Source organism: Aphidius gifuensis, linkage group LG4, assembly GCF_014905175.1.
Source record: "Aphidius gifuensis isolate YNYX2018 linkage group LG4, ASM1490517v1, whole genome shotgun sequence".
NCBI classification, from domain to species: Eukaryota; Metazoa; Arthropoda; class Insecta; order Hymenoptera; family Braconidae; genus Aphidius; species Aphidius gifuensis.
Genome location: NC_057791.1, coordinates 3,472,548 through 3,488,880, shown reverse-complemented (window position 1 = coordinate 3,488,880; position 16,333 = coordinate 3,472,548). Strand labels below are relative to the sequence as shown.

Here is a 16,333-nt window from a genome sequence, read left to right as displayed (position 1 = left end):
ATATCTCCAACTCAACTTGCCCCGTGTTTTTTTATATTACAATCTAAATTCGCTTCTCTCGAATGTGTCAGTATAAAATCTTGATATTTTATCCGAAATCTCTTTGATTATATCATTTTTTTTTATATCCAAAATATAAAATAAAATATTTATCACACAGCTATATATTTTTATTGAAATTGTTTTAAATTTATATTTAAATTTATAATTAATAATCAAGATAAATATATGATTATACATTTTGAAAAACTTTAAATGAATTTTCGTTTAAATTTTTTTCAAGAATATTCTAGTCTGTAATCAATTCCTAAACTTTTTTACCCTCTAATATTATGTAATTTATTTTTTGTACATGTATATTATTATTTTGTTATTCAAAAACTCTATAGTAATCATTGGCGAAACAGGTCTATCGTTGGTTCTGGTAAAATGTATATACACATCTCTTTTTTACATCCCCTCTCATGAGAGAAGATTCGATCGTTGGATGTTGGGTTTCGTCTTTCTACCGCTTAAAGCTCAGTAGCGCAAGTATCGCAACCACCCAATATACAAAAAGACTTTTTTTTTTTATTTTTTTCAATTTCTCATCTTGAACTTTCTGTGTCATACACTTGTATTCAGTTAAAATTTAACCCTTCAACACGAATATTTGTATCTACCCTAGAGTTCAGATACACACTGACTTTTAAATACAAAAAAATATGTAAAATATTTTGTTGTATATAATATTCGACAATGTAAAACGTTTATTTCTATTTTATTTATATAATTTTCGCTAGAAATTTCTTGAATTTTTTACTTTCAAGAGAAAGGTACATAACGAAAAAAATGGGTGGCTGCCTAGTTACACTCATCTACCTAGACTCCATCTACACATATATATTTTAGTGTCATATATATGTAAAAAAAAGTAAGCTTGCGCCGAGGAGAGAACAACTGCTATGATGATGTTTTTAGTATGGGTTGCACCCTCGCGTTCTTTTGCGTCGACGTTTGCGTCGATACATATATGCATGTGTATTCTATCTTTGTTACTCTTTAACTATGTGAAAATCCATGTCTACATTGGTGTATTGTAGTGGTAGTAATGGTGGGTTATAGTAGTGGTGGGTTATAGGCAACTGAGGGTGGTTCGTCCACAAGTCGTGCGTTCACCCCGCGCCACGACGTTAAGGCGCCGTAACGCTGCCCCTGCTAAAACGAATCACCAACAGAAGGTGAACGGTTTTTTTCTTATATTTTTATCTCGTTTTTAATTATTAACACAACACATTTAAATATTTATAAATATTTATTTTACATACATACGTATTGTTTTTATAAAAATCAAAACAAAAATTCATTTTTGTTTTTTAAATAAATCTATTATTAATATTTTTTTTCTTTTGCATTTATGTCATTTAGTGATATTTTTTTTTTTTGTTCTCTATTTCTAATGAATAAAAAAAAAATATATATAAAGTGGTTTTTTATTCGAATATATTTAAGTGTAATAATATCGAGTTAAAAAAGAAAATTAAAAATATTAAATAAAAGTTTTTTTTCTTTTTGTATACACGTGACTGTAATTGTGATTTTGTGAATTTTTTTTTTTTCTCTTTCTTTTTTTCTTTATACTCGTAATTGTCATATTTTGTGAGTGCATGTCTCCCAGTGTTTTTTTTTAACTATTTTTATTTTATTTTTTCTGCAACCCAGCCTTTTTTTTTCAATCTCACAAACCCCCTTTGGCAATTAATAATAATAATAATAATAATAATAATAATAATATTTTGTAAAGAGTTTATTCTATATATTATTGGAATTTATTTAACAACAAAGTTAAAATACCTGCATGGTTTCAGTGAGGTAGTATTTTATATATAGCTAACATGAAAATGTAAATATTCTTGGTAGTATAAATTTTGGGGCGGGAGATGAGTAAAAAGGGCGTTTACCCTTGTGTCTATAACGTCAAGACGACGAGATATGTCTTTATTTATTTATTATTATTTTCAGTGTCATTTAAAAGTGATTGATTTTGATTTATTTTATATAAAATTGTTTAACAATTTGTGTTGAATGATTATTTAATGTTTTTAGTTTATTTATTTATTCATTTTATAATAAAAGACTTGCTTGCTTGTCTACCTCACGATTTGACACTTGATCATGTTTCTTGGAACCTCGTGTCTATTGAAACTGATGATGGGCGAGCACGCGAGTCGGCGCGGGAGGAACGTGTACGGAATGATAGGAATGTTTGCACTAACTGAATAACCGAGTGTCAGTACAGAGTCAATATTACACAGTTTGTAAAATATACACAAGTACACATACACAATAATACAACACATGCTATTTGTGCTAAATTTTTTATCGTGAAAAAAAATTAATATTACAGATGTGAAAGTTAAACGTGAAAGTTTATTGATGACATTGTCGGAATTGAAGATAAAAAGAATTAAGGAATTGATATATTGAAAGTTTATTTAAATATAATTAAATCTATAATAAAAACATCAAATTTGAGTATACGCCTGTATTGATTACGAAAAGAAGAAAAAAGGTGCTTTTTTATAATTTGAAGATATAAATTTTATGAATTACAACAGCTGCCAGAAGAGAGTTGGATATATTTAGTGACACCTTTTGAAAAATAAATAACATATAACATCAAAGTGTTAAAATTGGTTTTTTTTTTTTACCATTTTTACTGTTTTACAAGTGACAAAAAAATTATGCAAATGTTCCTTTGGGAAATCAACATTTTTATGTAAGAAAAAAAAATAAAACACGTGAAATTGTTGCAATATTATTAAGCAAATTGTCAAACGATGAAAAATATCAAATGACAAAAAAAAGAAAAAATTGTAAAGTGAAAATTTAGTGTTTTTTAATTATTATTTTCATTGAGATTATTTTTATTTTTTTTTCAAGGATATATATATGAAATTAAAAGGTAAGAAAAAAATAGATAATTGATTAAATAATTGATAATATTGACTTGTTGGCTGATACACGAGGCAAACTTGTCACAGTGTGACCGTCATTCAGACTTGTAGGCCAATACCCTTAACCTTTTTAATCGATAAATCAATCTGTTTTATGTGTATGCAGAAACTCATGTTAAGGGTCCTTTGATATGCAAAAAATACGATTGAAATTTTCCCTGTTAATTTACATATCCAGTTTAAAATGGAATCTGTAATCTCTTGAAAATATATATATACATATATTTCCTTAATTTTTTCAAATTAATTATATATTTATTTTAAATTTCGTTCAATCAATATTCTTGGACGTCAAATGACGTTTAAAAGTTATAATTTGTAATATTCAATTTTTAAAAAAGTCGGGTGTTTGTTGGATCAAACGGTAAACTTGTTAATAGGATAAAACTAGTGGTAGAGAGAAAATTGATGTTAATAAAATATTCTGAGCGTCCTTTCAGTTGGGTTTGTATTTTCTTAAAAACTTCTACCTGATTTTGAACACTCCAACGGTCTTCAAAAAGTTTTATTTATTTTTGGGACTGTTTATTTAACTCTAGTCCTTTTTGTCTAACTTTGGGTCTGTTATTCAACTCCATCAAACTTTTTACAAGTAATTTTGGTGAATGAAATTAATCCATCATCATAATTTTATTATAAACGAGGTCTTGTTAATAAATTTAAATAGACACAGTGATTGATAACAAAATATATTCTAGTCAATTTATTTCTATAAAGTCCTTAGTATTCTGCAACAGACATACTGAGAGAAATTAAATTTCATAATCATCCGAAATATTATTGTATTTAAAATTTGATATATCCTCTAAACATTCACGATGAAATTCAACAGAGTAATTTATTCTCGAGATGAATTTGTCTTTTTCAAGATTACAAGATTCATCAGAAACACATGTTTTAATTAACTAAATATTATATTTTCCACAAGTATCTGCATAATGAAAATGAAATTAATAAATATTCTCTTGTTAACATGATCACTAAATTAATTATTTACAAAGTCGTGATTTATTAAATTATCCGAAATAATTATACTCAAACAATTCACTCATGTTTTTATGTAAACATATATTACATTTAATACATATAAATTTAATTTTATTTATCAAAATAAATGTCACGATTAAAAGCTCGCTTGTAATATTTTTTTTTTTTTAGCTTTTGTAATTTCACTGATCTTAAAGAGGCAATTATATATATATAGAAATATCATATGGACGTGACAGGTTATTGGAAAAGAAAATAAAAAAAGAACGAAAAGTTGGGTCATTTTTTATTTTCATTTGTGATAAAAGTTCATTTTATTATTAATGAAAATAATAATAGAAAGAAAATAAAATTATTAGTCAATAAAAAAAAAAAAAACAAAAATTGAAAAAAATAAAAAACAAGTAAATTCAAATGGTTCGAGAGTTTTTGAAATTTTAAGCCATTCTGATAATATATATTGAAAATCCGTATGTCGATCAGCGAAAATCCTATTGTTAACTTGTTCGTATTATTATATTTTTTTTTTTTTTCACATGTAATTTGAACAATGAAATGACCTTTTCTTCCACGAGCCTTTAACAAAAATATATTTGTTCGAAAAAAAAGGGAGCAAAGTATATAGAACATAAAAAAAAAATTGAACAAAAAAATAAAATATGAGCTTACAGTGAGTTTTAGTTATTTGGTCATCTACTTGACCCATCCTAATTTACAAAAAAATACGCAGAATATTTTTTTTTTTTTTGAATTGAGCTTTATCCCAGTCATTCATCGTGTAATTTATTTATTTATCATATCAAAAAAAAGCATATAATTGATTTGTATTCAGACCGAAAGAGAATGAGTTTATGGAGTAAAAAAAAATCAAATCATTTTTTTATTTTTATCTCATTTTATTCTCGAATTTATGTGTTAATCGATCGTTGGTTTATAGATATATGCCATTCTCGTTTATTTGAACATTGATTTTTATTACACCACAAATATTTTTTAGTTTACATTAAATTAAATGAAAACAATTAATTTTCATATTTTAATATCAAATATCCAGTGTTTTCATTAGCAATATTAATCAATTTTAAAAAAGAAAAATTATTACAAATTTCTTTTGTAGTGTTATAATTAATATTTACTGATTGAAAATTAATTAATTGATATTATATGTATCGTTTATATATACCTCATGCAATTTATTGGTTACTGTTGATTTTTGTTTACATAGCCTGATATTAGAGTGAAATATTTGTCACGAATAAATATCAGTTTGTACAAATATTATCTGTTTTTTTAATGATTACAATAATTATTTTTTCCGAGTTTGAAAATTAATTAATAAACTAATTTTAATTATTTTATTAATATTATAAAAATATCATTAAAATATTCTTCATCGTCATAGCTTGTACGGGTTGGTTATTAAAATAATATTATATTATCTCGTGGCCGAGTTTATTTTGTCATTAAATATAAATGGAAATTATTTTTTTATTTTTTCTAATTTTATTTTAGTGTATAAATTTTATAATAATTATACGGATGACTGAGTTTGAGATTTAATGCATGGATTATAAATATATTCACAGATTTATGAACATATCTGACTGAATTTGATGGGGGAATAAAGGTAAACTGTTTTGTTGCTTGGACTCATTGATGCGATTGTGTATTCAGTTTACTATGTTCTCGTGAATTTTCCAGATAACCACTGATGAGTGATATCTGTGCTAAATTAATTTCACTGACTGACTAAATCCAACCTTGATATTCATACAAATCAATTATAAAATTAAATTTTTTTTACAAAGGTAGAAAAGACAAAAGCTTTGCCATATAGAATTGTATTTTATTCTACAGCTTTAAAATTTTATTTATTTTTTATTTTTAGATAAAGCTTTTTTTATAAAAAAATAACCAAATGACATTTAATCAAGATTATAATTTTAAAATAATATAAATCTAAACTAAATTCTAATTTAATTTTTTTTTTATCATTTGGTTTGTAAATTTTAACAATAAGTCCATTGAATAAATAATTTAAATGATATTTGCCTGACTGAATATTAAACCTAACTTGTTATCGGGTTTCATTATTTCTATTCTACACTAAATCATTTTAATTTGTTGTATTTATAGCAAGTACATTAGCTGATTGCTCAAAGTGATATTCAATTAATTAAACATTTCTATTTATCTATGATTTTAATTGAATCAGATATTTTAAATGAAAAAAAAAAACTACTACAAGTTTATTCTCATTTGTTTTTTTGTTTTTTCATTTTAATGTTTCTTTTATTTAATTTGAGTTTTGCCTGAATCAATGTGATAAGCAAATTTGACAAAGCGAGTTCCACATTGGTGGAAGTTTCTTCATATCGGTTTGACAGTTTCAAGGAAATGAAGTAGCAATTTTGTATGTATATATGTACTTTCTATGTATAGTTAAAATTGAAGTAAGCAGTAACCACAGTAACCTTGTCTCTTTCTCTTTTGTCTTTTGTCACTCTTGAATACGACAGCCTGCTGAAGGTGATGTACAAAAGGCCATTTTGTAAATATATATACGTATATAATGTGGCCGTTAGCCAAAGATTGGTAAAGTGAGTAAGACAGAAAATAATATTGAATAAGGACAAATATATATGGGCATAGAAAATTGATAATAATGATAAAATTAAAGTAATAGACTTTATTGTCTCGTTTGACGAAAAGAAATCATAAAAGTTTGTTAGTTTAACTTTTTCATGATGAAAAACTTTGTTTAATTATAAGAAATTTTATTCTACAATTTAATAAAAGTTAAATATCTTCTATAAAATATAAATATAAATTGAATTTAAATCCCCCAATTTATTACGTTCAAGTTTACTTTGAATTGAAAAAAAAGAAAAAAGATGTTGTATTATTTATATAAAAATATTTCAATAATAAAAATATAGATTTGATAAATTCAATGAACATCAGATAGATTAATCAAAATAAAATATTTATATGATTTTAGACAACTAGATAGACATTTCTCTCTCTAAAAACATCATCATTGGAAACAATGGATTCATCGATTTTCGATTTACCACAATACGGAAACAAGTTCCGATGTATATCCAATAAATAAATTAATAAATAAAAAATTTTTATTTTGTTTTTTTTATCACACAATGTAAAATATTGTTCATGCTTAAAATTTATTGTTGTATATTAATTGTTATTCTCTAAAATATTCAAAAATTAATTTTATAATTTGAAATTATTAATTATATTTATATTTATGTATTATTGTCTTTTAGAAAATTAAAATTGATATATTTAGAGCTGTCGTTAATTGCATTAATTATTCTATGGAATTATCATGCTTGACACTCTGTTTGTTTTTTTTTTTTTTTTTTATATATAACGAATAACAATAAATTTTGAATTAACATATGTGTTGTTTGTATCATAGATATTATACAAATAGTTATATATATTATCTCTGGGGAATAAATACAGTGTTTATAAGTTTATAATTAAATATCAAACTAATTTCCCAATGCTGTGTGGTTGTTAAATTGAAAACATTTAGATAGGGTAGTACAGTTGTGGTTTGTTTGAAACTTTGTTAAAAAAAAAAAAAAAATAATAAGCCATTGGTATAATTATGATATTGTAAATTTTTTTGAGTTGTAAATAATTGTGACAAATTGTCTAGAGTTTAATAATTAATTTATCTGTCTTGGGCCAATTTTAATGGCACCCTAAAAGCTACTGAGCTCATGCTGGTTTTTCCTCTCGGTACCTTGGCCATCATTAATCATTTTTTATATTTATACAAAAAGAAAAATAAATTAATAAATAAAGTACATAATTATTTATTAATTATTTTTCATCATAATAAATACTACAATCTCAAAGCCTGTTATTATTTTCCGATAATGAATTTTATAAATTGAGAAAAAAAAATATGTATATTTTATATAAAATAAATTGTGAGATTGTTAAGAAATTGAAAAAAAAAAAATAAAGTAGAACGACACTTATACAGTTTTTTTTTTTTTTATATCGGTACAGTTGATGTTGTAGTAGGTTGAGTGTTTGAGCATCTAGTTTATAAGTAGTGTATCGAAAATTCACTGCACGTTCGTATTTCTCTCGTTGAATGTATTAAAACCCTCCAAAAAAAAAAAAAAAAAGTCAAAAGTGGAATGCTTCCAAGTGCGATGGTAACCCACAGTAATTGACATGGTAAAAAAATCAAAAAGTCTAACCGAAAAAAAATAACATACCTCTATGCTACATGAAAAAATTTGGCATGAAGCAAGCTGATTTTATTTATTTATTTTTTGATAAAATAAAACCTATATGAATTTTTTTATTTTTTGTATGAGTCCTACATTAAAAAAAAAATATATTTATTTAAAATATACATGAGGTTTTTTTTCTCGAATCAATACCTGTCAAGACGTACTGCAATTATCGAATTTTTAACATTCAAAAACGCTTGTAATAATATTCTTTCATGTCACGAGCAAACTGCACTCTCATTCTTTAAAAATTATATGTTTTAAAAATAGGAAAAATAAAAAAAAAATGAGATAAAAGCACTATGAAGTAAAGAAAAGTTATTAAACAAGTGAGTTGTTTTCAAAAAATTTAAGTATATATAAATGTTTAAATGACTTTTTAAAATCTAAACATATTTATTCAAATATAATTTTGAAATTTATGTAAAAATAAAGTTTATAATTTGTTATTTGAAGCTTGAATGACCATGATTAATTTAATCCCAACTGTCAACAGTGTTATTCTTCTGGGACTTTTTAACTTTTTTACCCAAGAGAATTTTATATTGTAAATGTCAGTCTGATGGTACAGATGGTACTTGATGTATCATTATGATTCTACAATAACTTTTTTTTTCCTTTCTTATCAAAATCATTTATTGATTTGTATTTGTTTGTGAGAAAAATGACATAATGTATATACTAAATTATTAAATGCATAATAATATTTATAAATATTTTTTATCTTTTAACTTGTAAACAAAATTTTTATCATACATATAATCGAAACTAGCTTCAACAACTTTTGCAAATGTATATGTTTACTGTGAGGACTATTATAATTTATGTTTTGACATAAAGTTTATTTTTCTCGTTCATAAAATATACGACTGCTTTTATCTTGCTGTATGATTAATCGACATAACTGTGTGAAAAGTTCAAATAGTTTCATTGAAAAAACAAAATTTAAATATAGCTGTAATATTTGCAAAATATTCCATAATAAGAGTTTTCGTTACAGTATAATTTAGGGATGTTTAAAAGTTATTTGATCGTACATTTTGTAGATGAAAATATTATTCATTTGAGAAGCAATTTAAAAAACATGTCATTTGAGTGTTTTCGTTGACTCAATTCAACCATAACGTATCAACATAATTTTTAATAAACAAAAAATAACAAAAAAACAAATCAATTCATACTTTTTGTTGACTTGAAAAGTAAAATTCTTAATCTTGTAAAATAATATAAAAAATAAATGGATATTCCATTATATCGTTTGGACTTTTTCACATTATTTTTTTAGAAAAAAAAAAACAAAGAAAATTTGAGGTTTTTACTTTTTCTCCATTAAAAATAATGCATCTTGCGAATTTCTTCAAGTATGGACAAAGAAAAAGTTATGATAAAGTATATATAAATATAGAAATAAAAAAACTTTGTTAATAGAAAACTCGGAAAATTTGTGGGTGTTCATTTGTAAGGTGCTTTAACGTTTTCTTTGGTAAAATGTAAATTATTGTAATAACGTAAAATTTCTATATTAAAAACTATTTTTTAATTAAACAAATTTTAATTAATTTACATTTTTTTAAAATTATTTATTATTATCAATGTTGTTAATATATAATATTTATATTTGTATTAACAAACTGATTGGAATAAAATAATTTGTCACGTGTACAAAACAGTTAGGTATTATGAGTTAATTCACTTAATTGTAAATTATTCAAATCAACCAAGTATTATTTAATGAGTGTTCAGCTTTATGCATCAATAGTATCATCAACATTCCTATACAAACTTAATGAGTTTGGGAATTTATTGGGAGAAATAGGATTTAATTATCAATTAAAATTCTATTTTTAGAAAAATTAATAATCAAGTGTCAGATAAATTTATCCAACACTGAATCAATTAATTTTTGCAAACGTAAACATTGATTCATTTGTCGAAATATCAAAAAGTTTTTGTAATTAAAATTAATTTATATTGATGAAAATTAGAAAACTCATATTTATTAGAATTGACATATTCATTGCTTTAGTTGAATAAGCTAGAAATTAATATTCAAGTCAACATTAATAAAATATTAAAATTATTTTTCCCCTCAGTTTTCGGACAACTCAGAAATTGCTTTCAAGCCAAGTTATATACTGTAGAATTTTTAATGAAAAATAAAAAAAATTATTAAACTTAAAATAATGAAAAAGAATTTTGTTTGTATAGTAGAAGGTTGCTATTGTTAGAATAAATACAAATATCAAAAGTTTCAATGAGAACTTTCACCAAAAACTTTTGTGACAAATGCACACAAATAAAAGTTGGTTTATAACATTGTCAAGTAAATGCTTCAATTTTCTTCTCGATTACTGTGACCCAAAAATTGTGGTGAAAAAAAATACAACTGCAGTTGAAGGAGTGTGAGAACAACAGTATGTTTTCCGATTCCTTTGAAATCCATTGTCACAACTTGTTTTTATTCTTGAATTTTTAGTTTTCTTGATACATGAATTATTTATAAAGTTTTTATACTACTGTTTTTCTTTATTTTTAAATATATTGAACAACAAAAGACTGCTATGAATTTTATTTTTATGCAAAAATGGTAAATCTTATTTTTTTTTTTTTTTTGTTTAGTCGCTTTGTTTGTCGTTGTATTTATTTTATATAAATATCTTTGAGTACTGACGAAATTCAATTTGCAATAAATAACAGAATAGCTATGACGTCAGAATAATTAGAATCAAATTAATCAGTGGTTCCGGTCATTAGTTGAGATTTAAGCTGAAGGCTGATACAATTTGATTGGATTTTCGACTATTCGTCAATTGAGAGAATATATGCTGCTCGTTCAAAAACAATATTTGACAAATTTGACATTGTTGAAGTTAATATTTGTCTGATTAAATTCAACACGAATTGTTGAAATTCCTGTGACATATATATTTATAAATAAATATTTATTGTTCAAATAACATATAAGATAACATATTATTTTATTAATTCGTTTAATCTATCATGTACTATTTACTAAAATTTATTCAATTATTCATGTCATATAAATAAAAAAAAATAAATATATATATACTTGATTTGAATTATAATTATCTACGATATGAGATTACAGATTCCATTTGTTTTAAAAAAATATATAGTGTATAAATTAGTTGATATGAAAAGTTAATTTTCTAATTTTAATATAGCATATCTGATTGACGTTGTCACACGATTATAATTTAATGTTTAACAATAATTTATTCACCAATACATTATGGTAAATAAGCCAAGCTTTGCAACATGTACATTTGTTATTTTACAGATATAACTTCAAGCTTTTGGATGTAGCCTCGATTTTAATTGAAAGCATTCTGATCGAGACCGACTGAGGGTTGTCATTGCGTTGTGAATACTTGATACAAATCACTGCACATAAATATATTTTGATGGTAAAATTGAACAAAACTAGATCTATTCAGCAACCTCCCAGTATAATAAATCAATGTGGAATAACATTGATATAAAAAATATATAATAGAAAAGCGAGGGAATTTTATTGCCACCCTACTAATTTTCTAGAAAAATTTTTATACAAAAAAATATCTCATTAAGCAAGTTTGAATTTTGAATACATTCATATGAACTGCAAATGTTAGAATTGAAAATATCCAATTTATTATATTGACAGAAAAAAAAAAAGTATATAGTATAAAATTGTAGCTGTACTATCAATTGATTAAAATAATAATATAAGAGTATATAATATTGCCTGTTTAATTATAGTCAATTCAAACAAAAATATAAAATATTAAAAAAGATAAAAAAAACTTTTATTTCTGCAGTCATAAACCAATATCGACGCGCAATAAATTGGCACTATACTCTTAAAGTATGAGACATTCAATTTACTTCATGAATGTGAAAGGTATTTTCTATAAATCTCATCCTGCCAGTAAATTCGTTGGAAGAAGAATAAGTGACGTTATGTGTCAATAAAAGTAACTTGAAAAATAAATTGTAAACAAATATATACATAACAAAAAATTCGATAAAAGTAATTTTACTGTCTCCAACAAGTTTGAAGTATAAGAAGAACAAAAGTAAAAAAAAAAAAATATTGTTTATGTAGTCAAAATCAATTTAAATTGACAGACGGATAAGCCTCCACAGTGTGCGGATTGGGACGAATACTCGGCTACATCGGCGGAAGACCGTCGGTGGGGGCCACAATGTCACAGTCAGGTTCAGGAGAAAGAAATGGCACTCAAGGTGAAAATACTGATCAGCCAGTGGACGTGAGCCAAAAACCAGATGTATCAAAACAAACATGCCAAAATGGACGAACTGAAAATGTCGATACATCAACTGATTCGACAAATGGTTTTGAAAATTTAACAGTAGATTATGAACGCTTATCAGTAGAAAGAAATCAAACAAACACTCAACAGTTATCGACAAATCGTTCTCAGCAACAGCAACAACAACAACAACAACAACAACAACAATCATATGCTCAGTGTCAAGATCCAGATTATTCGGTTTCTCAAACAGGCTTATATTCAACAGTCACTCGAAGACAGTCAATGATTGGGCAACCTGAGGATAGACAGTCACTTACTAATCAAGTACCAGTGCCCCAATATTCACATGACAATACACCAATTGAACGTGCTTCTTATATGCCACAAACAGTAACACAAATTCACCCAGTACAGTTGCAGCCTCATTTTCAAACAGAATACGTGTCTGATCCAAGTCAATATCCACTGACTCGTAGTCCATATGAAGTCAGGGCACATATGTACACACAACAGTCAGCTGGACAGTATGGGGATAGACCTGGCTATGTCACGAGAGACGTTACATACAGAGATTCATCTTTATATGCACATGCACAAAGTGTTAGCAATCCTGTATTTACCGGAGGAAGTAGTGGATATGTCACAGTTCGACATACTTCTCAAGTACCAGCTCAATCAACTAGTCCATCACCTCCAACATTTCATTCTGGAATGGTTTTACCACCTCAACAATCGGCAACACAAGGTTACGTGCAGTTTACTGCTCCACCACAATATTCATATAGTCAAATTCCTCAAACTGTGATGAATCCCATGCCATATAATTCAATTACGGTTTATCCAAACCAGCAATTTACTCAGCAGGTACCACCACAGCAACCGTTAGCAAATACACAGAGATATTCTCAAGATATAACTCAGTATCAGGCTCAACCAATAATTCAACCAATTGCACAAAACGTAGCTGCTTCTGCAGAAAGAAATTCTGGAGCTAGAGGACCTAAACCAATGGTACCACCGCGTGGTAACTCAAAAATTACTCATGATTCAGCTCATAGAAAATCAGCTAGTATTGATGCATCTAGTATGCAGCAGCCAGTTGTTCCAAATGTTAAATATGAGTCAACTGGAACGCAAGAAGGGAATGTCGTTTCAACAAATTTACCAGGCACAAATAATAAAGAAAATCAAACTTTCCTAAATCCTCTTAATCAAACTCCACGAACTCGTCAAGATGGTCTTTATGTGGAATCTAAGGACGAAAATATTTCAAAGGAAAAAACAACTGAAAATATAGCTTCAGATTGCAATTTGTATGCCACACGCCTAGATCATCGAAAATCTATATCTGTTGACGTGACTAATAACGTTCAAAGACGAAATGACACTATTACTTTTACATTTCCAGGAGAAACATTAGACGTAACAATGACTGCAAGAAAACCACCGACATCTGGTGAAAAAAAATGGCCAGAAAATAATAATGATCAAAGAAGAGTTGAACCAGTTCTTCGAGTAGCTACTGTACCATTTGATGGTCGACAAGACAACCGAAAAAGTATAGTCATTCAAGAGCGTAAGCCAGAATGGGGAAATATTAGTCCTAATCAACGTACAATTATACCTCCAGATAACCGACGATCTGAATATTTTGAAGAACATAGACGGTCACCAATGCCTATTGATCAAAAACGTATGGAAGAAGTTCGTCGATCACCAATGCCTTTCATGACAATTCGTGATCCTTCGACTGAACGAGCTGCCCAAAAAAGCCCATCATTTCCTAATCAACATTTTGATAAAACAAGACAAGAACTGGCTATGTGGGCAGAACATAGGCAACGCCAAGATATTGAAAAAGCAATGCAACAAGGTCCAGTTTTTACAACCAGTCCAAGATCAAGAAATTCGTCTGAAGATCGTCAAGGAGCTAGGACAAACGTGATGACTGAAGAGCTTCGTAATAAAGATCATAGATTGCCTCAAGTTGCATTTCAACCAATTCCTAATATAACGCAAAACTCGATAATGGAACAACGTCGTCATTTGCGTCATGTCAGTGCTGACCTTACCAAACAAATGGAACTTTCACGTAAAGATTTTGATGATCAACCAATTACCGGATCTGTCACTAATCTTGTTCCGACAGTAAGTACTGTACAGTCTCACCGAGCAAGCCCTAATATATGTAATCAATATCCAGCGTTTAATGAGGCTAAGCTTGATGGTAAAATGATGTTGACCGTGGTAACTGATTTCGGAGATAACATGGTCAAAGTAAATGAACAAAATGATCATATTATACATAGTCATAAAAAAAGTCATAATATATCATCTAGTCTTCTCACACATAGCAAAAGTCAAAATGAGAATCTTCAAGCCACTCAACCAATTGAACAACAATCAACCGAAAATATAAATAAAAATGAATCACAACAATTACAACAGCAACAACAACACTTTCAGAATCAACAAAATTTAGATATATTGTCTGAAAAGTTAAGTCAATTTGAACGACAACAGAGTGACCTACAAGCAAGACTTCAATGTTTACAAAATCAAAATCAAATTCTAGATCAAGTTGCACAATTTCAGCATCAACAAAGTGATTTACAAACACGTCTTCAGTGCTTGCAAGAACGCCAAGCAACAGAAAAAACCCTCAGACAAGCTACAGAGTATCAACAAAAAAATTTAATAAATACTTTGCCCGATCACTTTCTAGAGTCAGTTGACGATAAATCAATTGATCATCAAAAGAGTTCAACTAATGCATATTTATCACCCATTGGCTATCAAGGCCTTTTATGTCAGTCATTAACATCGGATAATTTGTCACCTCGAATCCACTATGAAACAACAGAAATTTCACAAATTTCGTTGCCAAGCAACTCACAGTTCGAAAGAAGTGACGGACAACGTGGTTCGTTGCAGTATCGATTGGCATGCCAGGCAGCTGCTGTAGTAGCAGCAGCCACTGATATGCCAGAGAATAATGCTGTTTCATCTTCTGGAGCAACAACTACGCTTCCCAGTAATACTTGTTTAACGACAACCATGAGTGGAATTACATTTTCAGGTACTCTAAAAAAAGTCCCACCAGAGAAACCACCGAGAACTTCACTTATTGTGCAGTCACCCGAAGCAGAGGTAAAAGGATACAAACGCGAAATAAAATAAATGTTTCTTATTTTTTTTGTTGACTTTTAAGCTTACAGTTGATTTATGATTTAATAATATTTTCTGTCTGTAGATTTCAATACTGAGCATGTTTTTATAATAATAAAATACCTGAATTTATTATTTTTATTATTAAAAAGCATGGAGAATGTACGATTTTTAAAACATTTATTTCGAGAACAATGATAAGAAAGAAAATTCTCTGAATTTTAGTGATCTGTCATAATGATTAAATATAACTATCTTCATTGTAACTAGACTATTATTTTTATTGTGTCTACTTTTGTGGATAGTACTATGACCAGGAAAATTACGGTTTAAATTTTAGTTACAGTATTATTATATACAACAACGCAGAGGAAAAGAGATGAATTTTCAAGCAATGAGAATTGTGAATGCGTTGCGCAGCCATCATGAATTAAACATGAATAGTACAGCAATGGACTGAGAATGTGTCGTAGTTCACTACTGAGTTTACGGATCTGACAGAAAGGCTAAAAAAAGTTGACAGTTACGGCTCGTTGATTTTATGGCAACGAAATTTTACATTGTTATCTCAATAAGAAAAAAATATTCAAAATTTCTGTTAGTTTTTTTTATAAAGAAATGT

At 27.2% G+C, this 16,333-nt stretch overlaps 1 protein-coding gene across 6 annotated transcripts in view; it reads left to right on the top strand.

Annotated features, from left to right (window-relative positions):
- The first annotated feature begins 622 nt into the window (after window positions 1–622).
- Window positions 623–16,333, top strand: part of LOC122854552 — a 115,236-nt gene continuing 99,525 nt past the window's right edge. For 5 of the 6 annotated variants that reach the window (XM_044155333.1, XM_044155330.1, XM_044155331.1 and 2 more), the window contains exons 1-2: window positions 2,086–2,944; window positions 11,565–15,693. In XM_044155333.1, the coding sequence (XP_044011268.1) occupies window positions 12,472–15,693 (3,222 nt within the window). In that variant the 5' untranslated portion in view covers window positions 2,086–2,944; window positions 11,565–12,471. Of the gene's footprint in view, window positions 1,221–2,085; window positions 2,945–11,564; window positions 15,694–16,333 lie in introns of those variants that run through there. The other variant, XM_044155329.1, reaches the window with a different exon arrangement.